General features: G+C 35.3%; 3 protein-coding genes across 3 annotated transcripts; 2 read left to right on the forward strand and 1 right to left on the reverse strand.

Moving 5' to 3' along the window:
- Positions 1 to 823: 823 nt before the first annotated feature.
- Positions 824 to 8,294, reverse strand: LOC147399513 (smr (Small MutS Related) domain-containing protein). Its single transcript, XM_086444898.1, has 11 exons — positions 7,379 to 8,294; positions 6,463 to 6,488; positions 5,530 to 5,676; positions 4,998 to 5,083; positions 3,847 to 4,082; positions 3,238 to 3,314; positions 3,100 to 3,156; positions 2,113 to 2,180; positions 1,882 to 1,991; positions 1,708 to 1,778; positions 824 to 1,511 (listed from the first exon to the last, which is right to left on the reverse strand). Exons 1-11 carry the CDS (start codon positions 7,977 to 7,979, stop codon positions 1,389 to 1,391), a joined length of 1,602 nt encoding a protein of 533 aa, XP_086301024.1. The 5' UTR covers positions 7,980 to 8,294; the 3' UTR covers positions 824 to 1,388.
- Positions 8,295 to 12,383: 4,089 nt separating this feature from the next.
- Positions 12,384 to 19,092, forward strand: LOC147399514 (LIMR family protein At5g01460). The gene is made up of 14 exons (XM_086444899.1): positions 12,384 to 12,920; positions 13,024 to 13,109; positions 13,940 to 14,058; positions 14,259 to 14,369; positions 14,704 to 14,802; positions 14,920 to 15,042; positions 15,148 to 15,210; positions 15,311 to 15,375; positions 16,916 to 17,025; positions 17,116 to 17,224; positions 17,331 to 17,396; positions 18,287 to 18,397; positions 18,481 to 18,547; positions 18,619 to 19,092. Exons 1-14 carry the CDS (start codon positions 12,571 to 12,573, stop codon positions 18,664 to 18,666), a joined length of 1,527 nt encoding a protein of 508 aa, XP_086301025.1. The 5' UTR covers positions 12,384 to 12,570; the 3' UTR covers positions 18,667 to 19,092.
- Positions 19,093 to 23,575: 4,483 nt separating this feature from the next.
- On the forward strand, positions 23,576 to 25,943 carry LOC147399515 (uncharacterized). Its single transcript, XM_086444900.1, has 4 exons — positions 23,576 to 24,103; positions 24,204 to 24,484; positions 25,278 to 25,413; positions 25,543 to 25,943. Exons 1-3 carry the CDS (start codon positions 23,809 to 23,811, stop codon positions 25,341 to 25,343), a joined length of 642 nt encoding a protein of 213 aa, XP_086301026.1. The 5' UTR covers positions 23,576 to 23,808; the 3' UTR covers positions 25,344 to 25,413; positions 25,543 to 25,943.
- Positions 25,944 to 26,667: the final 724 nt, after the last annotated feature.

Consider the following 26,667-nt stretch of genomic DNA (forward strand, 5'->3'; position numbering starts at 1 on the left):
TTTTTTTTTTTTAATAAATACCACTGTAACTGTGTTTGGAAAGATGGAGAGAAAAGTAATAAAGCAATTCCGTTTTCTCTAATTATTGGGATTATGTTTTTCATGTGAGTTTTGTTTGGATTAGATCCAAATGTTTTTTATAGGTAAGTTGAACTTGAACCCACAATCTCAAAGTTGCTTTGCAATGTGTCCAACCAACTGAGCTATGGGTCTAAGCCCATGATCCAAACCTATGTTACCTGGTTCACTCAGTTTGAATTCGGGTTCATGGTTTACCACTCTGGAGTGAATCCGTTTCATTGGGTGGGTGGAGAAAATTTGTTTCTTGGTTTCCTAGGTCAGTTCGCTGCTTGGTTTGCTTGTACATATATATATATAATTCAAATACACAAGTTTTAAGTATAATTATAATGTTAAAAATTTTCAAATTGAATAGAAATACGTTAATAAAATTATCCAAATTTTAAATATCAACAATGAAAAAATATAATAAATTAGTTTGATTTACCGACCAAATTAAAAGATTATTTGATTTGCCAAACTTATGCTTTGGTTTGCTGAATCAAATGTTTTGGTTCACCGAACTGAAGCAAAATCTGGTGGGTTCGTGATTCGCTTGATTTTACAAACCCGGTAGGAACCGTACCACAAATCAGTTCACTTCGTACCGGTTCGGACAAGTAGCAACAAATTGGGTAACATGGATCCGAACCCAATCCAATCCTTATTAAATTGTTCCAAGATCTAATCCGGCCCCAATACATTGACAACCCTACTTCAACACTGCATTGTGATCTATTGAAATCTCACTACTGCAAACACATTTCATAAATCACATAACATTAATATACATGCTTACATTTCATAAACATGGGTTCAAACCCATAGAACAATTAGGACGACATGGGTTCAACCAATCCTGCTTGACCTAACACTGACAACTAAAAAATGTTACAACAATAATTCAGACTGCTAGGATTCAGACCTGCCCCAGCTACTTCTAAACAAGGAGATTTGATCGAGTCACAGAACATTAAAAAAAAAAAAATGTGTAATGATTTTCTAACTCAACTCTGACAGAATAACTCAAAAACTCAACGTGGCATGAGCAAGAACCGTAGATTTTTCCCTCGGGATACACAACTGGACATCCCAAGGGGAAAATATATGGTTTTTGCACATGCCACATCAGAGTTTTTGAGTAATTCTGTCAGATTGAGTTAGAAAATCAGCAGTAAAAAAAACATAAATTAGGATCATGGGGGGATTACAGATCAAGAAGCACCACCCTAGGACCAGTCCAGGCTTTTTTTTCCTCTTTGGGGCCCAGAAGTAGCCAAGACAGGTGCAGATGTGCATAATGTGTTCAGTAATCCACCGAGATCAAGTTAATCAGACTCGCCATCAGAATCCATAAAGGTGAACTCTCTTTGCCCATCTAGCTTGAGCACCACTGTTCCTCGGTTTTCTTCACTCCACTCGATGCCTGCCTTCTTTACAAGGCCAATGACCTGCAACATATATGAAAGCCGGTGACAAGTGGAAAGTCAAACTTGCAGTAATAGATAAATCCAAGGCTGGCTGTTTACCATGTTAAATAAAATTTCATACATTCTAAAACAATAATCTCGGACTGTGATCCTTGATTTTCCTAAAACCCACAATAAGAGGAGCAAAATAAATACAATTGGTCAATTCCGGGCATACCGAATGTTTCAGTTTTCCCTTCCCAACACCATGGCTTCCACATCCTGTGATAACCTTGAGAAATTGAACAGCTGCATGGGGGGAAAAAAGTACTTAGCCCAACACAGACAATATATTAGCTTTTTAATGCCAAGGAATAAAATGGGATGGTATGGGATCATGTTAGAAACTTACAAGGTATGTACGTTGTAAATAGGAGGAGGTGTACTTTCAAAAGCCTCATCGCTTGTTTTACATGTTGCCCGTGCAGATCAATCGTCACCATATTTTGTATTCCCTTGTTTCTACAAACAATCAGGTTTGTCACTCAACTTGATTCATACATCTTACAATATACCAATAAATTGAGAGGAGAAAAAAACAAACGAAACCTAATTAGTTTTAATTAATTTTGAAGAGATCAACCTAGCTTCAAATATCTCCTGGCTGGCTTTTTCATCGGCCTCTCGAGCGATTTTATTGTGAACTCTTCCCTAATCAAATGCAACATAGCAATCCAGTTAATTACCTATAGAGAAAGTGATACATGCCCATGACACAAACTTGTCCAGAGTAAACTATCCTATGCTGTAAACATGTTTAATTCCTTCCATTGCACAGAGCCATGAATGCTTGAAAGGGGTTGGGTTCGGGCTGGATATGAGTATATCCATATCGGACTTTTTATTCGGATCCATATCCGATCCGAATTGGATCCTACTAGCTAAAACCATATCCGAACCATTTTATTTTATCAAACCCATATTTGGATCTGACCCGACCAAATTAATTAATTCAGGTCAGTCAGGTCCGATAATTCCAAACCATTCAAGGTTATTTAAATAAAAATCACTAAAGTGTGACTTGAACTCAAGACCTCTTCCTTTATGGAGGGAGGCCTTAGCCACTATGCCCAACACTAACAGGTTGTGAAAAAATACCCTGCAAATTATAAAATATAATTGACAAAGTAATATATCATTCAGATCTAGGCGGATATAGGGATGGATCCGTATCCGACCTACGTCCAACTCGGGTCAATGGACATCAACCCATATCTGACCCATTTTTTTAATTTGGATATACTTGAAGGAACCAAACCTGCTAAATTCGGATTCGGATCACTCGGATTTCGGATAAAATCTGACCCATTTTAAGACCTAAATGAACCGCTCTGTTATGAGCAACAGAGGAACAGAACACCAATTGGACAATTTATGAGTTGTATTGCGTCGTTTTTCCAACAAAGACTTGGAGATCTCAGTTATATCCTCTTGGGAAGATGCTCTATGATCATCCAATTGGTATGGTTTCTGGTCTGCAATAATTCTAGACAACAAAAAAATTGTGATGGGCTCACAACATTGATGACAGTGAGCTGTGTGTTTCATGTTTTCTACATAGGCTGTGTACCTGTTCTGAAAGATGAGCAGCATGCCCCCTCTCTCCCCTCGAATATGCTGTTGCAGCCTGGAGAAGGATTTAAATTTCCTCTTTCAGTCAGCAAAAATACACCACCAAACGTAAAGTGTTAAAAGAAAACTTCCTTACTTTTTTATAGTAGGATTTCATTGTATCCCAGTTCTCCATTGCAGTCTTCCTAAACACATGATATTCTTCTCCTTCAACTATGATTTATAAGAGAAGAGAAAATAACTGTTAAGTAGTTGTTTCAAAATGATAATAATGATGTTTTCAGTAAATATGAAATCCAGAATAGCTGTAAAGATGCTTTCTTTTCTATTTATGTTTGTTGTTTTGTGGAGGATAATAGGATAAAGTGTAGAGGGAGAAGAAAATACAGTGAGGAGCTACAACAGAGATGGATCACTCAAGCTTTATAATACTCAGAGTAGGCCACTTTGTCATTCTCATTTAGGAATTACGGGATGATGTCACAAGGTTCTTCACAATATCCAATGTGAGAATTTCCAGGAAAACTACATTCCATAGACATCTCGAATATGTACGAAATAAGTTGAAGAAAATCAGATAAACATCCAGTAGTTTTCAAGGTCGTAGCGCCTATAAAAACTAAAGAGCTCAATTGCAGAACTCCTGCTAGAGAATCAAGTCGAGAAATCTTTGTAGAACTCATATTGTAATTAGATACCAGAAGATGCAAGTTCTAAGAAAACTTAATGGGGTAAAATGACATACCATAGTCAGTATTCTTTTGAACTTCTTTAGCACTAGCAGGACGGATAGCCGATCCTAGTCCAAATGACTCCATTTTCCTTACTACATTCTTCCAGTTCTTACTGTTAGGTTCATTTTCAGATCTTTTTGGGAAATTGAACAAAGATTCCAACATCTTTTGTGGTAGACCTGGTCCTGGAATTTCTGGCCAGGATGGAGAATGTTTCTTAGAACCAACAAGAACATCAAGATAATTCCTGAAACAATACAGAATATGATCATCAAAATAAGAACACAAGTATGTGTTCACCTGCACAAAAGCCCAGAAGACTTTTTATGAGGCGTTACAGTTGACATGAAATATATCGAATCCATGAAACAGATCAACAGAAAATCCAAAATAATACAGAATAGATTTACACCCAATTTATCTGTAAGATACACAATGTAACCAAACTAATACTGCGAATAGACCAACATTTCATATAAATAAACTCAACTAAACATTAATACTTATTGTAACAAATAGGTAATTGTTCTGGACCAATTGTACATAAACAGTTCCAGTTTGTGTATGTGCTCCAGGAAACAACTGGAAGGCTGATGCCTAAAAGGTCACATAAACCAGTAAATGAACTCATCTCATGAAGGCCATTTAGAATTCTCTGATTCCAAATAAAATTTTGACATGGGTGCAAGAACACCAACACACATCATGCATACTTTCTACTGAATTTCTGAGGCTTATTCTGTCTTGACTATCAAATATGATATATCTACTAAAGAATACACTCTAATAAGATAAAAATTGTCTTGGGTTATAAATTATTCTCTTTTTAATGACAAAAGGCCCTGGAACCTAGAAGAAAACCCGATCAGCTCAAATTAGAATGAGATCGCATCCAAAGGTCCACATAGCTTAGCTGGCCATAAAAATAAAAAAGCTCATTACTGGTTAATAATATGGGTTAAAGTGGAGGCATCTGAATTTTCATAATCATCACCACCAAAGCCTTGTCCCAAATATTTGGGGTAGGCTGGACAAATCATGTCCCCCCATTCAAGAAAAATAAAAATAAAAAACTTGTTTCTGGTTATTCGAATAGGCAGAACTAAACACATCTGTGCTTTACTTCAAATAATTTTTCATTGCCAAGGTCAGAATTAATTACCTGCAATCATAACCTGAAGACTGCTGCAGGATTTGCTGAAGTTCTTCAGATAAATAAAATGCTGAATCTGACATCCTATCTGGTAACTGTTGCAAATATTTTCAACATCAAGAATAAGTACAAAAAGGAGCAGATCATTCACTTAACATTTTTTGTAAAGCTTATTCAGTTAATGATCAAAATATTGAGATTGGTGCAATCATGAGCCGATGAGGGCATTCTTTGTGAAGCTTATTGCATTCACTAGCCTCCAAGGACTTCATTTTATTGTTTGTATTTACTCTCCATGTCCCCATTGTTGTAAACTTGTAATCATAGTAATCTCCCCCTATGATCAATCTCTTGGTCCAAGGGCATAAAGTGAAGTCCTGGAGGCTAGTGAACGTAATAGATCTTCTTGAATCTTGTTTACAACAGAATTCTGCTTTTTGAAACACTTGATCTTAACGACTTCATCGATCTTAACACTCACTGATCAAAAATATTCAAAAGAAAATAAATAAAATTCAAATATAAAGGATCAAGACATTACCTGGCATTTATCTACAGTACCATCTATACTGTCATTGCATTCAACTAATCTTCTTGAATCTTGCTTACAATTTTCGATATAATTACCAGTTCCTCCATCCTTGAACAGGCCGCATGAGGCTGACAAATCAAGTAATGCATCCAAGGCCTGAAAAAGTATAAACTTTACTAAGAAAATGCCAACTCTTTAAGTAGGCAGCAGCATACAGGCAAAAGGATCATCGATAAAGACCTTTTTCAAGCCTTGAATGAGTTCTACTAAGTGCCCATCTTGGGCCAAAGTACAAAAAACTATTGTGAGCAATCTATAAGCCATTGCAAGGAATTATCCCCCCACCACTATTTTGTGGGTTCATTTTTAAGTTTTATAATGTAAGTAACTCAAGCTTTGTGATTTACTCAGTCAGTTTATGTTGGCAAATGGTCAGTAATATCATGGCCAATGGATCCAAAGATTCTATTGATTACAGCCTTACAGGTCCAGATTGCCTGGCTCCAATCTCTAGTCAACTAAACCTATTTGAACAATCCCATGTGATCCCCAAGGCCAAGTCAAAATCCGAGTAAGCACCAAGTCAATATCAATTTAGGTCCAAGTCAGACCAAATTAATGTCAAACTTGAGCCGATCTCGAGTTACAAAAGGTGGTCCAACTTGGGACTGCCAAATCTCATATCTTTATTCAACGAATCAGTTAACCCTGGCTCAAACTATTCCCGCAATTGGAAGAAAATAATTAATGGTTTGAGCTGCTTCTTTTTTAAAAAATTCCCTTGAGCATGTAGTGAATTATGACTGTCGATGGAACCAACCACAAAAAGGGTAACTATGGTTTACTTGTTCCTTTTATTAGTAGTCAGCTTCCAAGCAATAAATCCTTACAGTTCATGGTTAGTAGACAAATGACATGGAACCAGTAAGAATGTTTTTATACCTTTTCAACATCATATCCACAATGACCTGTAAAGAAAAAAAAATCAGATTATCTACGGTACAATTCAAATTCATCTTATCTTATATATAGAAGAACCTACTTAGTCAATAATAAATTATATATATAGGGTCGCATTCGGCAGCCAACGTTAGCTGCCGAAAAAAATTCAGATTATCTACGGTACAATTCAAATTCATCTTATCTTATATATATATAGGGTCAGGATCTCTTGACTCATGAAGAATGACTCAAGGAAAAACACATGATCCTAACCATCTAAACACAAAATCCAATGGTTTATCCTCGGGATAAGTATCTCCAAGATATGTGTTATCAAGATATGCATAAATCTCAACTATTGGATATTGAGAGGGCCATGGGGAGATTAAAAAGATTTGATGTGATTTATTCTCACTTCTCAGGGAAGACCAAAGAACTGGGAAGTTAACTATGGGCAAGTTATCAATAAATTCCTTCTACATCCATTTGGGTAGTTCAGCTCATGATTCTTCTCCTATAAGAATGCTTTGGGGATTGCACATCCAACTAAGGTGGCATTGTTTGCATAGAAATTTGTCATGGACGTGATATTAACAAATGACCACTTAATCAATAGAGGTTTCAAATCCCTAAGCACACCCCAGCATCAATTGTTTATGATGTAAACAATTTGGGGTCGGCTAAACGTATTCTCTCTTAAGTCGTAATACATCAAATAAAAACAAAGTTTGAATATAGTCCACATCAACTGTTTATTATGTAAACAATTCTTGATGTTAGGAAAACAAAACAAACAAAAAAATAAAAATAAAAAGTTTAAAACATTAGAGTTCCCTACATCCTGGGTTCAGGACCCTTGTTCACCTCTCTTGAGGTGAAGTAGGGAGGGGAAGACATAGAAGAAAAGGAAACTTACTGAATACATCTCTGACTACATCCATGCTAAGCTCACACTCGTCGCCAAGCATCGACGACAAAAAATTCTCAGCATCTTTGTTGCTTGCAGGTACGTTGCTAAGCCCCTTACACTTTGGAAAATTGTATCTTTTACCTCTATCAGATGGGGTAGACCTCACATAATCCTTCCCCAAAACATTGGAAACCGTTCCTGCTGAAGCAACAACCCTCTTTTGCTTATTTCCTCCAAAACCCTTAGCACGACCCATCATCTGAACATCAGACTCGAAAAACCTATCCGAAGAACTGGAACTCGAACTTGTTGAAGGATCGTCTCCATTAGAATCGAAAAACCTCTCCGAAGAACTCGAACTCGTCGAGGGATCATTCACGTTCTCCATCAAGAATCCTAGAATCTCTGCAGACTTATTTGCATCTCCTTCTGCCTCTCTATAAGCTGATGTAACTTCATCGAGAGAAGCCAAAGAGAAAGTTTCAGCCAAACAATTGAGGATTCTATGCTCCTCGTTATCTTCCTTTCCACCAACATCTCCATTAACATTTCCTTTGGTTTGGCGAGGAACCCTAGTTTTCTTCTTCTTCGTCCTCGCGTTTTTCATCCTCCACAGAAACGTCTCAACCCAAAACAAGATTTCGATTCAATTGGCAGATCAAACAATAGAAAACAACAATTTCGACAGGACTTCAACTCGAATCCCGATCCACAACCACAAATTGAACAACAAAATTTATGAGTTGCAGAGGTTCAGGGATCGGATTCGATTTGTGGGTCGCGATAGTTCGAGTTCGTTGAAAACCTAATTTGCCATACAATGTAGGCTGAAAAAGAAATTTCAGAAAAAGTGGAGGAGGAGAGATGGATTTTATCTAAAATAACTAACATCTTCTCGTGGTCCTCCAATAGGGAGTTTCTTTAGCTTTGAGTAGCATTTAAGTCTCAATTATAATAAAAGTCGGAGTAGATCAGAGCCGCCTAGCATACACGTCTTGCTTCGCAAATAGATACGATGTCGTCGACATGGCTAATGCCACGTAGGCAGATTCTTTTAATTTAAACGTCATAATAAAACGGTTAAAATCACCAATAACGGTTGATCCATGTACGGGTCACTTTTAGAACACGTGGCATTTTCAGATCACTCGAATAATCTTGTGGCACGTGCAACGCCTCCCCCACACGCACCACATGATTCCTTGAAAGCATGGGCCATTGGAATCAGACTCTGATTCCGATTCCGATTCCGATTCCGATTATAGTTTCAAAACGATTAAAAATAGTTTGTATTGTAAGTGAATCAACACTAGGGGTCGTTTGGTAATCCTTCTGACTAAAATAAAATCTGCTTTTAAATTTTTTTCTATTTTTATAAAAAAAAATTACTGGGGCAAAACATTTTTTTCCTTTTTTCATTGAAAATATAGAAAGATTTTATTCAAAACTAGAACTAAAATATCTTACATATCAAAACAGTTCTTCAAGACATTGTAATAAAGAAGACTTGCGAGGAGCCAAGAGATGGGCTTGGTTATTTACAGTGTGTTTGATTTGAATGTAAAATTGATTCTTGATTCTAGTTATGGATTGTTAAAAACAGATTTCCAAAATTCAAAATATAGTTTGGCTAACATTGTTTTTAAAAACTAATCTTATGAAGAAAATTAAAAAATTAAAAAAAAAAGACAAAATGTGCATCTTGAGATTGAATATGAAAGCAAAAACATTTATCTTGAAGATTGAAGGCGATAAGTTTTGAGGTGAATTAAGATAGTTTCGATATGAATCATGTTTTATGAAAATGGTTTAGTATTTTGTTGAAATTATCAAAAGGACCAAATATTAATTTTTGGTATTTATTTAGACCAAAATGGATATCTTCCAAGAGTCGTGTTGGAGTAACATTAACATTAACATTGAATCCCATATCGTTGACGTGGAGGTGAGCACAGAACCATGGATGCTTTTCACTCGTATCAACAGTTGGCAAACCTGGTAAAAAAGCGTCATTGTGGTCTCATAATAAACCGTGATGAATGTTATTAGCATCTTTTTTTGACTTATTCTGAGATATATATTCAAATGTCAAATCGAAACTCGCGCAACTTGAAGGAATAAAATTAATTCCATATTCTTGCTTTAACATTGTGATGGAATCCCATTCTTAGCTAGTGGTGAGCACTTTGAGAGGTTATGGATTCCTTTGGAATGATGAGTTACAGCTTATGGGGAAACGAGGTGATGCAAAGACTAGGAAACTGGTTTGAGAAAGTTTTCATCTCTTGTGATGGTTCATGATCTCCCAAATTATCATTTCCCCAAGATTTATTAATGTACGAGTACTACTAGGGTTGCAACCTGAGCGAATTGGAGGATAAATCCAAGCTCAACCCAAGTAGCAGAACTCTCAACCCGAGCTTGATTTTCTATAATTGGGTTGAGTTCAGGTTAGCCTAAGTCAGATAATTTTGGGCAATTTGGTCAAGTTGGACTTGCTGAATAACCCTAATTTCTTTTGGTCAACAAATAAATTTTGCATTTTTTTATTTTAAAAAATGCATCAAAACCAAAAATATTAGTAAATAAAATTGCATACGACCTTCAAATCCATTATTGAGAGAATATTTGGAGAAATTATTCTAAACCAAAGTTCACATTAATATTAATTAATTATCCACAAGTCATAATAAGATGCAATAAAAAAGTTAAATAAAAAATCTATAATTAATATAAAAAGAATTATATATTAGTAAATAACATTAGGTTCAGGTTAAGTCAGGTTGCTCGTACTCTCAACTCAAATAAAAACTGGGTTGAAATATTCTAACCCAGGCTCACCCATCAATCGAGTTGAGCCCAGGTTGAGCTCCGACCAACCTGCCTAGGTTGCAGTCCTATGTATGATTGTAAGGACTACTCTCTATCTCAAAATGGTGTGGGCAAACTTTACGATATTAAAAAAAAACAAGATTTATTGGTGTGGGTATGCCCATGAAACTATGTAAACAAACAAAGGGGTGGGGGGCCATTGATACAAGCCACAAACATGCAAAAAAATGTGTGCATCAATGGAATCTGGCTTGCTATATGCTAGCAAGCCTTTTATTGACTTTAGAGGAGCCTTAATATAGTCCTACTGCAAATCTATCACTCTGAAAAGCAAATATTTTTCAAGCTCAACTACAACACAATGGACCTAACAACTTTTCATTTATAGCTAAAATGAAAAGCCCCTCCCATGTCACACTTCAATGACATGTATGTATGTACGGTAGTTTCAATGAAGTATGAACCTGAATCATTGGAGAAAGTTTTATGGACTTTTCAAATACTAATTGTAAAATCAAAGGACTTGTCATCCTTTGATTTACTCCGTTTTAAAATAGAAGGTTGAAAGTTTTTGCATATATACCAATTGAACTCGACAATATTTCTAGAAAGCGTCATGCTTAAGTTGAAGATACATGATATTAGATAAGTACTTGAACCTATGCCCAAAAAAAAAAAACCTTTTGAGTCCCCATCTAGCTTCAAATTTTCTAAAACCTTGTCGTTTAAATTACATGTGATATCTCCAAGGATGTATATCATATATTATAAAAAAGAGTCGTGACAATATGACGCCCTCCTTTGACACACACCCCCCCTCTGCCCCCATTACAGAATCATAGATCATTTGCTTCAAGATACACAAGAAAAATATTTGTGATTAGGCATACCTCAAAGCAAAATAATCTGTAAAGGTCGATTTTGTGATAAATCGACCTCGATCATAATTTCATCATTAAATTTACAAATCGACAATAATAATAGAAATAACATGGAAAGATAGAGAAGACAATGATTTTTTACATGTTTCGACAAACGTGCCTACGTTTACAGGCTCGAGAAATCGTTTCATTATAAATCTCACGTTTACATGACTTCCTCACCTCATCTCCATTTTTTTCTTTTTTCTTCTCCTTTCTACCATGGCCTCAAAGTCTTTAAATAGAAAAATCTTAAAAGAGTCATAACCTTAATTAAGTTATAATTGATCATATTACCCCTTATTCAAATTAATAATTACATAAAAAGAAAAAGAATCATCTTAAATTGAAATTCTTCCTTAATAAGATAAAGTCTTCTTCAAATGATGTCATGTGCCCATCTTGGGATGTGTGTTGATAGTGAAGATGAACGATTTGGATGGGAGACGATTTTATCCCTCCACATGATTATGGTTTTATGATGGATGTGTCTGTTAGAGACGGGTGTTAGAAAATCATTACACTATAAAAATGGGGTCATGAAAAAAAAGAAGAAGCATGTGTCATTTTACAAAGAGTGTCGGACTCGACCTATATGAAAGAGTCCGAATTGCATGCACCCACTTGAAGGATTAAAACCCTCCTCCCATATCCCAATACATACCACATAAGCCATAATCCAAAAAGTTAAGGCCTAAAATATCTTCTTTAAAAATTTTCCTTAGATCACAGTTTATGTGTATTGGGGTAATCTTTCGTGGGGGCATACGATCCGCGCTCTACATAGAACAATTTGGGGATTGGACTCGATGGGCTCAAAAGGCCAGGACTCGATTCTTTTGCAGTGACTCTCATGAGTTGTCACTCGTGCCAAGGAAATACCTATTCCCTTCGCCTGGATAGGTTGTACAAAGTCCAACCGTTTTCGTGTTGAAGGGAAGTTACACAAACAACCAAAAGGAATCATTTGGTAGTCAGCTCGAAATTCTGAGGACAATATAGCATGGTTTTTAAACTCGGTATCGCGTCTCGTCTCGTTCAGCTCGATACCGAGTCATCTCGAACAAGTTTTCCAATACATTTGAGACGTCTCGTGAGATAACTTGAAAAATTGAAGTGTAAAACTTGATCACAAAAATGACTTTGTGAGTTGGTCTCGTTCAGCTCTGATACCGATTTAACTCGGGCGATACGTATCGGTCTCGGACGAGTTTAAAAACAACGCAATATAGTATTTTACCTCTCACAACTCACAGGTCCAACGCGTACACGATTCAGCTGACAGAAATCCCTTTCCCCTCTGTTTCTCTCTGTTTTCAAATCTTCCAGTTCAGATCAGATGCCGAGTCCTCTCCTTCGATTTCTCCTCTATTGAAGAACAACAACAAAATCGACATCTCTGGTTCGATCGCTCGATTCGATTAGAACAAAAAAGCTCAAATAACAATGGGAGATTTCAATCTTGCCCTAGTGATCGTTGCAATAGTTGTATGTGTTCTGGTTTTCTTCTTCAACATCTATCTCCTTATCAATTACCAACACCCAGACGACGCGAACCAGGCCTACTTCCCTAAATTCGTAGTCGTTCTTGGTCTCTCGATTGCCGCCATTTCCATCTTAATGCTTCCAGCAGATGTGGCGAATCGACAGGCCTGTCGTCACGCAATTTACAATGGTGCTTGTAATCTCACCTTACCAATGAAGGATCTCTGGCTCGCAATCTACATTGTTGATGCAATTCTCGTGTTCTTTGTTATTCCATTTGCAATGTTCTACTACGAAGGGGACCAGGACAAGTGGGTTTCTAGGGTTTTGAGATTCATTGATTTTTTATTTGGTGATGGAGGAATTCAAGGTTTAATGTTTATTTTTGTTGATGGTGATGATGTGTGTGAGCAGGAGCGTAGGGAAACGGATTACAAGCGCGTTGATGTGGGTTGGGGCCACAGCCATTGTTTGTGGTCTCCTGCTTGGCATTTTATACGGTTAGTTTATGCAATTTGTTGTTGTTCTGTTTTTAATGATATAGAATTTGCTATGTTACGGTGTAAGAGTAAATTTCGGGTGTTTTGACAATCTTATCAACTAAAGAACATGTCTTTATGTTTAAATATTTTACCTAAGATGCATTGAACTTGAATCCATGGATCAAACATAATCAGGTCAATAACATACTTTCAACAGAAATAATTTGAATGAGAACGTTGACTGTAATAATTAAAATTGATGTTGGGAGGCAGAAATCTAACAAAAACTTAAATGAAGTGGTTTTACTAGAAATTGAGTATGAATTGTTCTAATGTTTTTCTAGTACAATACCTAGTTTATGTTATAGCGCAGATTTTTATTTATTTATTGCTAGCAGCGGGTTTGAAAATTAGGGTTTTGTGAATATGGTTAAAACAAATTTCATTAGTAATAATCAATAGAAAAGAAAAAAATATATATTACTAGTAGATTTAACCAAGTGCTTGTTTTCAAAAGGTGTTGCATTGTGAAAATTGAAATATGCAAAAGTTTAGTTGTGCTACTTATTTTGGACTTTGCTTCCCTTCATGCATTATATATAGAGAAAAACTGCTTGTTTATTTTCCCTTCCTTTCCTTCTTGCTTTTTATTTTATATTTTTTAGTCTTTTATTATATATCCTGATACTGCAAAAAGAAAGAGATGAATATTTCTTTGATGAGCTTTCAGTTGGAGCATAAATTATTTAATTTCTTGGATATTTCAATCTTTGAAGGCATATTTTATGTATTTTTTCTTGTATATTTGATCTTTGTCTCACAATTTCCCCCATCTTTTATGGTATTAGGCCTAATAGGGAAGGTGGACTTCACAGTTAGGCACCTTTCTTCACCCACAACAACCTTCCCAAGTACCTGGACGGAATTCTCAAGTAATCAACCATGTATTGGCTCATCCTTTCATCAGGTTCTAGTCTTTTTTACCATTGTTCAGGTTCTCTAGGTTTCACCAATCCCTTTTAATTTTGATATCTTGAGAGTGCTACTAATTGCACTTTTTTTTAGAACATTTTTTTGTCTTCCCATAACTTTTTTTTTTTGGTATGGCACGGTTGACCTTGATGAAAAATTTGGAATGCCCAACCTGAATTCTTTTACTTTTTTCAGTGCTCTGCATACTCAGCAAATGCTTCATCAGAAACGACTTGGACCATGCGCACTACCTTTCCAGAATATGTTGTCGCTCTTGCTACTATTGTTGGATCAGTGCTTTTCTCTGTATGTCATTTTTTGTGAAACTTTAAACTTCTTTGTAATACTCCTTATCTTTGGCATAATACCTGGGATGTAAATGTAAGTTTAGGAGAGTGGCATACTGTTATTTTATGTCTTTGTTATAGAATCATTTTTATTGCTGAGATCCATTGGAATGGTGGAAGGCGATTTGTTTAGCCGATCCCAAATCTTTGGGAAAAGGCATTGTTGTTCCTTGAGACCCATAGCAATGCTGGGTAATATTATGTGTAGGGAGAGTTAGGGACATAATAATCAATTATGCAATTTTTTCTATGTACTTCACTTATTACTTACTAATTCACAATTTTCCATGCAGATATTTGGTGGCGTTGGCATTGCTTGCCTTCCTTTGGGACTTATTTTTTCGTTTATTAGGCGTCCGAAGGCTGTCATCACTCGTTCACAGTATATCAAGGTGCTTCTTTCATTACCCAGCATGTTAGATGATTATATATTCCATGCAATTCATTTTGGATATTGCATGTAAACATATAATGATTATTTGTGTAGAATTGTTTTCAATATCTTGTAGGAAGCAACTGAACTGGGGAAAAAAGCAAAAGAATTGAAGAAAGCTGCTGATGCACTTCATCAGGAAGAGAGGAGTGGTTCTAAGGGGAGAAAATGGCGTAAAAATGTAAAAGCAGTTGAAAAGGTATATCTTTGGTTTTTTCCACTAAATATTTGACGAATTACACTTTTGATAGGCATGAGTTCCTTGGATTCTTGATAAGGGGAATTTGTTGGCATGACCTTGCAGGAATTGCTTCTATTGGAAGAGGATGTCAAGGCCTTAGAAGAGATGTATCCTCAAGGAGAAAAGGTGATAGATGTGCTATATTGACATGTTGACCTCATAAGTACTTTTACAATGACCATTAGTGAATTTTTTCACTTCTCATTTTTCTGCCTCCTTTATCCAGGCAGAGACTGCGTGGGCTTTAACTGTTATTGGCTACTTGGCAAAACTTATCTTGGGCGTTCTAGGGTAAGTGCTTGCTCAACAAACATCATTGTTTTTATTCCTTAATTTATATTATAATTGTTAATTATTTCTTTATTGTTCAACTTTTTTATATAAAATAATTTTGGCTGGAACTACTGGTTGAAATTGTGAGGAAGCATAATACAATAAAGAACCTCTAGTGCTTTATATGGAATTTTGTTGTATCTTCATTGATTTGCAAAGGGATAATGGGCACATTTGTACATTTTGAAGATTCGCTGATGATTGGTTATTTGAGCAAACTCTGGGCGTGAATGGGACCAGTAGTTGTTAGAGTGGTGGTAGATTATCATTTTCATTTGGAATGGTAGACATTGATTTATGGTATAGTTACTGGCATGGTTCCTATAGTGCAAATTGCAAAACTAATATTATTGGTGAGTCTAAGACCCCCATTTGCCAAGACAACTGTGTTAGGTTTTTGGCTGCTTGCACTTAGTTGTTAAATGCTTAGGCATGCTAAGCAATTGAAGTCTCTAGGTGCCTTAATCTTGTATGTTGTTGGAGTCAGTGTCCAAAGCCACTCACTGGATGCCCAAAGGTTTTAGTAACCTAAGTTGCAAAGCTACAGGTACCGATTCAGACACTGATAAGGTATGCAGCCTTGTTCCCTGAAATCGTGGACTAGGATATTGCATTTAGTACTTTTAGCTAAGCACTTCTTTTTTCTTTTGGCGTTTAAAGCTAAGGACCTTCTTTTTGTTTGCTTGTTTTTTTTTTTTTTTTAATTTATTGGGGATTTGGGGGGGGGGGGGGGGTGTTATTATAGAAAGGCAATGAAACTCCTACCATTGCATTTTTTTTTCACTGTAAGACTTATTAAGATGTAACATTTCAGAATTGTTTGTGACAAAACAAAAGAGTAGTTTGTTAGGAGTAAAGCAAATAGAGTGATTTAAACATACCCCTCTGAGTAGAAAAAAAAAAAAAAAAACCCTTTGATTTTCGAAATCCCATCATCTTCAAATTTCTTAATCTGTAGGGTGATCTTTTCCAGTTGCTTTCAATCCATCGTCTTCAACCTCTTGTCTAAAACAACTTTTTTCTACCTAAAAAAAATCCATCGTTTTCAACATCCCAAAATCTTGACGTTTAACCTGTGGGTGAATTTTTTCTTTTACCAGAGAAGATGATGGGTTTGGGAGGGCTTCAGGTCATTTTCTATTTGTCTCTCAAAGAAGACTGAGGTCAAGGGAGGTATGTCATCAGCTTCAAAATGAAAGTGGTGTATCTCATATATTCACCAAAACTGGAGGTGTATGTCTAAATCACACAAGAAATAACTAATAGCACAGTAGGAAGTGAGAAAGTAAACTAATGTCTCCAGTAGCAGCATCTCTGTTTCTAGTGAACATGATACATCCTTTCCGCATTTCCTTTGTTTTCTCTTATGTTGTTCCACTATAATGTACCTAATTAATTCTCATATTTCCTAAAGTTCATTTGAAATTCTCATTTAATGCTTTCTTATACTGTTTTGCCAAGGAATTTGACAAGTTTGACACAACTATTTGCTCTCCAGGTTGATTGTTTCAGTGGCTTGGGTTGCACACATTGTTATCTATTTGTTGATTGATCCCCCTCTTTCCCCTTTCCTAAATGAGGTTTTTATCAAACTGGATGATATCTGGGGTACGTAATGAGGAAATCTTGTTCATCACCATTTTTCCCTCTCTTTAGTGGCTTCTTGATCTGACATATTTAATTATTTTACTTAACCAGGTCTTCTAGGTACAGCAGCATTTGCCTTTTTCTGCTTCTACCTTCTGATTGCAGTGATTGCAGGGGCGATGATGCTTGGTTTGAGTTTCATAACCATCCATCCTATGAAGTAATAAACCCTGCTTTGTTAGCTTAATCCAAATTTTCCTTATCAGTGATGATATGCTGACTTCTTTTTTTAATTTTTTATGTTTGTTTTACTTATTTGGTTTCAGGTGGGGAGCCACTCTGATGAACTCTTTTCTTTTCAATGTGGGACTTATTCTACTTTGTTCCATCAGGTCTGCACATTTGATCTTTTAAACTCTTCATTGGAGTTCACAGAGAGACCCTTGGTGCAATAGTTGTCTGTCTAATTTTTTTGGTAAACGTGGCACTTATCTGGAAAGCTAACAGTTGTAATTTAGAGGAAATAATTGGTCAAATGGAAACCATCTAGCTTGCGTACTCAAATGTTAAATGATCTTGCGGGTCCAGTTTGATCTGTATTGATGGAGCAATCCAAAAGAACTTGGCTTTGTGGAGCTGATTGTTGGGTAATCAATAAACAATATATTTATAGATTGTGTAGCAGAATTGGGGATAATGAGTGGAAAGACTAAGGAAGATACAATTAGAAATGAACGCATTTATGAAATTGTAGTAGACCTAATACAATAGGTAAACTAAAGGAAAATCGGTCATGTGCAACAATGGTTGATTACAGCCGTAGTTAGAAGGAACATTCAAGTTCAAGGTTTTGAAAAAGTGAGAGGAAACCTAAAGAACTTGAAATTGAGGTAGCGAGAGCGAATATGAACTTGCTTGAATTAATAGAAGACATGGCTTTAGGTGTAATTGAATGAAGGGACCACATTCATTCTGCTAACCTCAAATTTTTGAGACAAGGCTTCATGATGATTATAATTTGCAAGCTTATTGAATTGAGCTGCATTGTCAAGTATTAGTTTATGACGACAGATATTGGTGGAAGACATAGACATGAATGGAACTATTGGCTCCTCCGGATAATACAGTTGGCTTTTGTGAGGAAAAGGGTGAAAGGAGGCAATCATTTTGTGAAGATTTTGTATTTCCAAGAATCTATTTGTTTTAATATTTTTCTTCAATTGACACAAACCCTTATTTAATTTTTTTGTTGGTAATCATTCTTTGTCCTTTTCTAATGCAGTGTGATTCAGTTCTGTGCCTCCGCATTTGGTTACTACGCTCAAGCAACTGCCGCTCAGGAAATATTTGGTCACACGTTGCAGTCTCTCCGTGGAATTAAATATCTTTACAAGTCAGTTACTACGGGCTTCTCTGCTCCATGAATCTTTGTTAGACATGTATGTTTTATTGACTTGATTGGTTTTGATTTTACAGGTATAATGTGTTCCAAATTGCTTTTGTCGTTCTGGCGGGGCTCACGTTTCTTTACTATGTGGCCTTTGTAAGATTCTGACCCCTGTGGTAAAAATTCATGCAACCTACCCACTATTATTAAATGGGAATCTTGTGCAGGGATGGAGAAAGAGAAAACCCAGTGGCAGGTTCCAGCTTTCGACCTAAATTACATGATTTGCAGAAGAGATTCGTGGCTGGGCATGGTCTTCAGAATTCTCGAAGCTTATCACTTCAAAGCGGTTTTTAGATTGGGATGTGTATAGCCTAATTCTATATCGAAGTCAAAGAAAAGAAAGCTGTTTCCATCTTAATGTATATTGTCAACTTCAGTTAGCGTGGTGTGGTGAGTGCTGCTGCTGCTTTCGTCGGCAGCTTTTGGGGGTATTTGTTTCTATTTTCTCTCTTTTAACTTCTCTTCTCTTTCTAATTGTATTATTTCATGGTTGGTTGCTTTATTCTATAAATTAAGGAGTGGCTATGATAGTAGCTTGTGTTAGAGACGGATTTGAGACGACGCTAGGTTGGCTAATTACCTCTATTGTAATCTAGACTTTTTTTTATTCATCAACAAAATTACTTTTAGTGCAGGCATTCAGTATGTTCAAATATGGTCCGAGTCTTATAAACTGTAGATTGGGTTAAATGATGTCAGGTCCTTGCTCATAGACCTTTGTAAGGATTGACTTTTTTATTTTTGATGGTCAAAGTGAAAATTTTGCTTCCTAACAGTTAAGGTAGTCTACATATTGGATGGTTGCAATTGGCCTAATTTTTTTTATTTACATGTTAGAGGTGGTCCCTCCAGGGGTGGATTTACAGTGCCCACCCTCTCATCCAAAACCCCAAGAATTTTCAGATTCTATAAGAATTCATGAGCAGTTGCCCCCTAATTTTTTTTTTCCACAAAATAATTTTTAGTCGTAGTTGCTCCCACAAGAACTTTCAAAAGAATTTATGAGCTATTGTCCCCACAATTTTTTTTGTTTGCCTGCACGAAGGCAAAATCCTGGCTCCTCCCCTGCTTGTGTCATTGCATCGCATTTAATAATTTTTTTTAATGTTAGTTAATTTTAGGGATACTAGTGTCAGAAAGGCAAGGTAGCTGTTAGATTGGAGCATTTCGAAGTTGATTAGGTTCTTTTTGGGTAATTGAATTTAGTGGTTTTGAATGCAAATTACTTACTATGGATAGTGTAGAGAATAATAATGGTGTGTTATTCAAATCATACATGTGTCTAAGTCAGTTAAGTGGTATAGTGTGTATGCCAATACATCCGACCTTGTCTAGTAGTATGACAGATTAAGGAAGAGACGTCTAGCTTGGCTGGTAGGACAGGACAACATTAGTGGAGATCTGGCCTGATCTGCCTGTTGCCGGGCAGTGTTGAATGTATTGGCATACATACCATACCACTTGACCGATTTGGACACATGTACGGTTTGAATAACACATTGTTATTATCCTCTATACTTACCCTCTCTTGAGGAGATGCGAAGTCCTCTCGAGAAGATGCAAAATCTCGTTGTCTTCTTAAGAGAGAGGATTTATGAAGTAGACAAGTAATTTTTTTTGGAAAAATTGTATAAAAAAGAATAAAAGTAAAGTTTATTTTTAAAGTGTAAAGCATGAACTACACCCAAACTATCCTCCTACGTATTTTGCCATTCTTCGTCTTTTTAGTCAAAATGTATAGTCCCTATCATACTCGAATTAATCTCTAATGAATTCTTTCGTAAGTCATAGCCATGTGAATGTCCAGTGGGCTTATTTTGATTATCATCCAATCCTAATTAACAAATTGATCTTTTAAACTTATATTATATTATATCTATATATAAAAAAATGAATTAAAATTAAATCATCCAAACATCAAACTTGCCTTGGATGATGATGATAGAGATAGTCAATGTATCTCATCATTGATCCTGAAGAGAAGCATAACTCAGAAGTAAAATGGAGGTTGTGTAACAAATATATAATATATAATATAAAAAGCAAAATTTATCTAAAAAGATTTAGATAATCGCACAGTTCCTTGGATACAGAGGCATCACATGAGAGACATTTTTTCTTGCTTGTTATTATTCCGGCCAAGGGCGGCTTCAAATAATCTCACAATGTATCACTGTTTTAATCGATGTTGAGTGTTTGACCAAAACTAAGAATAATATTTTATGGATTTTTAATTATACATTGTTATTGGTACAAGAAGAAGTACATCACAAGAATTAAAAAACAAATTCATCTAATTAATTACTTTTTGTAAAAGTATATCCATAAAAGATCTATCCTTGGATACATCGATTAGTTGGGTTTAGGTCAGACTTAAGTTACTGAATTTGCTCCAAGTATAATCACTCGGAAAGAAACGAGAAAAAAAAAAAACGATAATATATATTAAAAATTATGAAAACAAATGTATTCATAATCTAATGTATTATTATCCATAAAAGATCTATCCTTGGATACATCGATTAGTTGGGTTTAGGTCAGACTTAAGTTACTGAATTTGCTCCAAGCATAATCACTCTGAAAGAAACGAGAAAAAAGAAACGATATTATATATTAAAAATTATGAAAACAAATGTATTCATAATCTAATGTATTATTATCCATAAAAGATCTATCCTTGGATACATCGATTAGTTGGGTTTAGGTCAGACTTAAGTTACTGAATTTGCTCCAAGCATAATCACTCGGAAAGAAACGAGAAAAAAAAATGATAATATATATTAAAAATTATGAAAACAAATGTATTCATAATCTAATGTATAATACATTTGATATTATTTTTATTTATAATATATTTTTTAGTACAAACAATATTATTAAATACGATAAATCCCACCCACCCACCCACCCATCCATAATTATATAATTGATGAGGATAAAAAAAGGTCTAACCTTCAATCTATCTTTTGAGCAAAATAACACTATTTTGAAGAAAAAAAAAATTACCATTAAGCATATTATCAATCATACATTAAACAATGAATCAAAACACAAACAATCATAAGCCCAGTGAAAATTGATTATAGAACTACAAAAAGTGGATTATTTTTTAAAATTATGTGTTAAAAATGTAAAAGTCGAGTTAAGAACATTAAAATATGTTTTTTTTTGTTGAAAAAGTCAAGTTTTTTCAGTTTTTTTTGTTTTTTGTTTTAATTTTTAGAGATGCGGAATGTGTTTTAAACGAGACTTTAAAAAAAAAAAAAAAAACTATAATTTTTTTTTTACTATAATTCCTAGTACACTCGACCATGAATCAGTACAAAATGAATGAGTTTGCGGAATACAATGAACAACATGCCACTAAATCTGTAAATCCCATCATTGTGGTTTTTTGATTTTGATTTTGAATTTTTATCATTGAATCCACTAAATTAAAATACAAAAAATAAATAAAGATAAGAGATTTTCTATTATATCTCCATTTATTCTTTCTACTCAAAGACATTCTAATTCTCACAATAAACTTAATTACTAAATTCTGAATCTGGTTATGAAATCTCCAAAATCTGACTACAATAATGAGTACAGATAGTTGTTCGCACATCCTATCATTCATCATCGTTTCTTAAGATTCTATGTATAATTATAAATGCACTCGGTTTTGATACGTAGCTAACGTGGTAAGATCTATGGTTCTGTGCTCTTGCCATGTCAGCCACATACCCAACCGCATGCATTCATCATGACTCATTAGATATTAATTACTTACCTAGAAGTCATACATGTTGTGGGTATCAATTAATGGCAACCATATGCTATCCCAATTGATTATTCAAATTGTCAAAATTGGTAAAAATATTGAACTATCAAAAGCCATCCATCGAGCTAGCTTGGACCAGGTCCTAATAGGGCTCTTGTAGTTCGAACAAGCACATGGCCATCAAAGTAAGATAACCAAGCTAGTTGCTCGTGGAATGAGTAGTTTGACCGACGACACGAACACTAAAGGTCCAACCACATTATGCTCATGATTGCATAGTAGCTCGACTAAGTGGAGAGTCATGAGAAACAAGCACCATAGAACATCGTAGTACCTTAAAAATCAACTCTCCAACATATCACAATGATGGAAAGTCATTGAATATGAACTCTCCGATTCATACACTAAATTACTCTACAATCTTTTGAATTGATTTGATTGTCGAAAAAATATTTGCGTACACTAAATCAATATTGGAGCAATGTCAACATATGGGAGACAATGAAGGAATAATCATCGAATAAGATCAGACTCTTAACATTCCTATGGAATACATGTATGATGCATCCCGAGGATTGTGAATAAAAAAAATGTTACACCTCTACAATGAGGGATATAGAAGCATAGTTTTGCCCCTTATAGGGCTTAAAATGAGTTGATTTTGGGTTGGATTCGTGTATATCTATATTTAGATTCAAAATTTTAATCTGAATCCAACTCGGACTCTATTAGCTTAAATCATATCTGAACCATTTTGCTTTCATTAAATCATATTTGAATCCAATCCGACATAATTATTTTATTCGGGTCGATCGAGTTGGATAATTCTAGACTGTTTAATATTCTTTTTTTCACTATATTTATTTTTAAATTTCAATATCATTTCATTTTACAATAATAATTTATTTTATTTTATAAGAATTCATATCATATTGAAATAATAAAAAAAAATATTTACAAAAATATAAAAATATAATTTTTAAAAATAATATATCATTTGGATCTAGACGGATATAAGGATGAATCTACCCTAAGGGTTCAAATCCCCTAAATTATTGTTCGGATGTCGTTATGGATAAGTCAATTTTATATAAAATCGGACCCATTTTATGCCCCCATAAAAAAAATAATAATAATAAATCCATCTTGTAATTTAAAGATTAATTTCATTATTGATTTTCAAATTTTGTGAAAAGTAAAAAGTGAAAGTTAGGTAATTACGGTTGATTTGGAGATCTTCCCACTATCAAGTTAGAACAAAAGAGAAGCCTCTACTTGACCGATGGCTTCCGCGTGTCGTCACTCAAAAAAGTCAAAAGTCTTTTTCTTCGCCTCTCAGTAATGAGCCTTTGAATTTGGTCAAAATACCGAACCTTGGCCTGCAACTTCATTCCTCGATACCCCCTCCTCTCTCTCTCTCTAAACTTCCCCTTTTTAAATTTTCCTCCTTTTGTTGATCTTCCTTCCCATATCAATCAAACCCAACCTCCAAAATAACTTCTTTGTCTCTATTTCTCTCCTCCTCTTCTTCACAATCAAACCCAATCTCCAAAACAACTTCACTTTGTATTTCTCTCGTCCTATTCTCCAGATGAGACTTTTGAGAGAGATGGGGTTGTTCAAAGATGAGAAATCTAGAAGGGTTTTGAGAGGATTGAAGACTCTATTCTTCTTGCTCACCATGTTAGCTTCTCTTCTCATAATCTCTCTTCCTGTTCTACTCGTTATTACCGATACCCTTCTTCCTTCTGCTATTCTCTCAGCTTCTCTCCCTCCTTCCTCCCTTTCAATCGAGGCTCTCAGTTCTCATCTCAAGAACTACGATTTTCGATTGTCCCTCATCGATATACCTCTTATCTCCATCATCAGATCGACTATTATCTTCTGTAAGAATAAAGAACCCAAATTTTGATTTTCAACCCAATTCTATAAATCAAAATAGAAGAAAAAACTAATATGGGTTGATTTTGTTTCTTGTTGTTGTAGGTGTTTATTGTTTCTGTGATGGACCGAGACTCTCTCGAGGACCTTACATGGGTATTACTACGTTCTGTTCTTTGTTGTCTCTGGTGTTTGTTTCTCTAAAGGCCTCTTATGTATTTGGTGGTGATTCAAGCAACAAAGGAGGAGAAGGGCATCTTCGAGCCATGGAAGTAGCTTTGTTTCTAAGCTCTCTGGTTTTGGCTGTCGGTCATATCGTCGTTGCGTATCGGACCAGTTGCAGAGAGAGAAGAAAATTGCTTATTTACAAAATTGACATTGAAGCTGTAAGCACTCAAAGTCTCTTTTTCTTTCCCTCTTGGTTAATCAGATGGAAAATAGCTAAAAACATAGGGGTGTTTTTGTCAATATGAAAAATGGTTAAGGATTTTTTAGTGTCGACATTGGACATTGTCTGAATATCTATTTTCATCCTTGACAAATTTATTAGTAATGAAAAATGGGTTCAACAACTCGGTTGTGGTTAGAAAAGTCCAACATATTTGGATTTTATACATTAGGAAATGCCTTCCTATCGTAGTCGTTGATTCGTTCCAACCACGTTGGACACAATAATTTTTTTTTTTTTTTTTGGACCGTTTGATTGATAATTCTATACAGGTTTGCTACGAATATATACATTAGGAAATGCCTTCCTATCGTAGTCGTTGATTCGTTCCAACCACGTTGGACACAATAATTTTTTTTTTTTTGTTTTGGACCGTTTGATTGATAATTCTATTTTCGTTTTTCAAACAAGGAATTGTTTTCCAACGCCACGTGGCACTCTTTTTTTTTTTTTTTTTGTTTTGTTCCCACTTGACAGTTGGGGCAGACATATTGGGTCCTGGTGGACCCGAAAAGAGATATGTTTTTGATCTCAAGATCTTGGAATAGCTTAACGTGGGGAAGGCGCGTAGATTCCGCTTTTGACGCGGCTTCTCACGCCGAAGCAACATAAATCGGATAAACATCGCGCGAGAGTCGCCGATTTTTTTAATTTATAGAAAGGGTTAAGAGTGCGTAATGCGCACTTTAGTTAGGACCTTTTGCTGAGGATATCTTGAACCATGTGCGCAGGTTTCCGCTTGCCAGAAGGGATTTCCAACCTACCACAAGCTTCTCCATGAAGTCAGAATAAAGTAACAAAAACTGATGGTTGCTTTACACGTGGGATGATCTCCTTATTCTTTGGTGGCCATCAATGCATTCTCAGGTAATTTGATCTCAATAATGGACACGTGTATGCATATTGTTGATAGAAATGCTCGACTGCATGGAGTTTTTGTCCTGCTTTGCACCACACTATCGTGCTTATTTTCAATTTGCAAATTTTTGTTTGCAGATGCTACTGGCTTTTTGTTTGCGTCGTAAAAGTTTTGCGGCAACTTGGATCTGAGCATCTTACAGCATCAGCACCGTTGAACTTTGGTTACGTCAGGTGGTGGGACCCACTGCACAGGCTGAGGCGAAATTCTTTAAAAACTACTGTCCAAAGATCCAGACCGTTGATGTCCCTCGTGATTCGACTAGTGTGAAATCTCGAGGACAATGCAGTGGAATGGACCTTGGGATGGACACCGAAGGCAGCAATGCCCTTTATATGTACAAATCATCATTCATTATAGAGGCCCTTAAAGGGCAAAAATATTGGATTTCGAAGATGTCCATCAAAATTTTTATTTTTATTTTTTTTATGTAATGGAGAATTAATATTAATGGAAAGGAACTTGTTTGGGCAGACTATTTAATCTTAAGCTACTCATTTTACATCTCAATTGAATGCTTGAAAGACTTTAGACTATAAAAGTAGATAATTAAGAAGAAGTTTTAAAAAAAAGTAAATTAATGCAAATTAACAAGTCATGCAAGAGGACTAACATGATTTTTATGTGAAAAATCCTCAATATGAAGGGAAAAATCACACGATCTAATTTAATCAAGAAACTTACACTATGTGAATTATGGATTATAAATTAGAATATAGTAACACTATGAAATAACAACTCTTGGATTACAAATTATTTTCACAAAATAAGTAGATTTAAATTAACAATAAAACAAAGTTATCTTTGTTATGGTCTATGGAACTTGATGTTACTAGTCAGGAAGGAGTATTATTCATCATTTAGCATAGTGAAGACGTCGATCAAACTTGACATTGAATTTACTAGGGAGTTGGATGGCTCCCTGCCTAAAAGGTGATAGTTTCGAGGCGAAATCCCCAAAATAAAATTCTCCAAATGTACATTGATAGTATGTAAAACCCTAAGTAGATTTTTTTTAGGACTATATTTTTTATGTTCAATGAAAGAATAATCCGTAATTACGAATTTTCTATTCATAGTGATATCATTGTGATTAACCTTATGATTCTATATAAGCAAGATATGATTTTTCAAAAAATAAGAAATGATAGAATTTTAGGTTAATCATTTGAAGATTTTCTAGAAATGGTTTCAAACAAAGG

The sequence above is a fragment of the Akebia trifoliata genome, chromosome 6 (assembly GCF_017979445.1).
Source record: "Akebia trifoliata isolate Shusen 1 chromosome 6, ASM1797944v1, whole genome shotgun sequence".
Classification (NCBI taxonomy): domain Eukaryota; kingdom Viridiplantae; phylum Streptophyta; class Magnoliopsida; order Ranunculales; family Lardizabalaceae; genus Akebia; species Akebia trifoliata.

Excerpts from the sequence above, each read along its gene's own strand:
- LOC147399513 (XM_086444898.1), bottom strand. The coding sequence starts at position 7,979 with ATGAAAAACGCGAGGACGAAGAAGAAGAAAACTAGGGTTCCTCGCCAA. Across the intron at positions 5,084-5,529 it reads GTACTGTAGATAAATGCCAG|TTACCAGATAGGATGTCAGA; the intron begins GTAATGTCTTGA and ends TATTTGCAACAG. Across the intron at positions 1,992-2,112 it reads CAGGAGATATTTGAAGCTAG|AAACAAGGGAATACAAAATA; the intron begins GTTGATCTCTTC and ends GATTGTTTGTAG.
- LOC147399514 (XM_086444899.1), top strand. The coding sequence starts at position 12,571 with ATGGGAGATTTCAATCTTGCCCTAGTGATCGTTGCAATAGTTGTATGT. Across the intron at positions 15,376-16,915 it reads CTTATCTTGGGCGTTCTAGG|GTTGATTGTTTCAGTGGCTT; the intron begins GTAAGTGCTTGC and ends TTTGCTCTCCAG. Across the intron at positions 17,397-18,286 it reads ATTCTACTTTGTTCCATCAG|TGTGATTCAGTTCTGTGCCT; the intron begins GTCTGCACATTT and ends TTTCTAATGCAG.
- LOC147399515 (XM_086444900.1), top strand. The coding sequence starts at position 23,809 with ATGAGACTTTTGAGAGAGATGGGGTTGTTCAAAGATGAGAAATCTAGA. Across the intron at positions 24,104-24,203 it reads CAGATCGACTATTATCTTCT|GTGTTTATTGTTTCTGTGAT; the intron begins GTAAGAATAAAG and ends TTGTTGTTGTAG. Across the intron at positions 24,485-25,277 it reads ACAAAATTGACATTGAAGCT|GTTTCCGCTTGCCAGAAGGG; the intron begins GTAAGCACTCAA and ends CCATGTGCGCAG.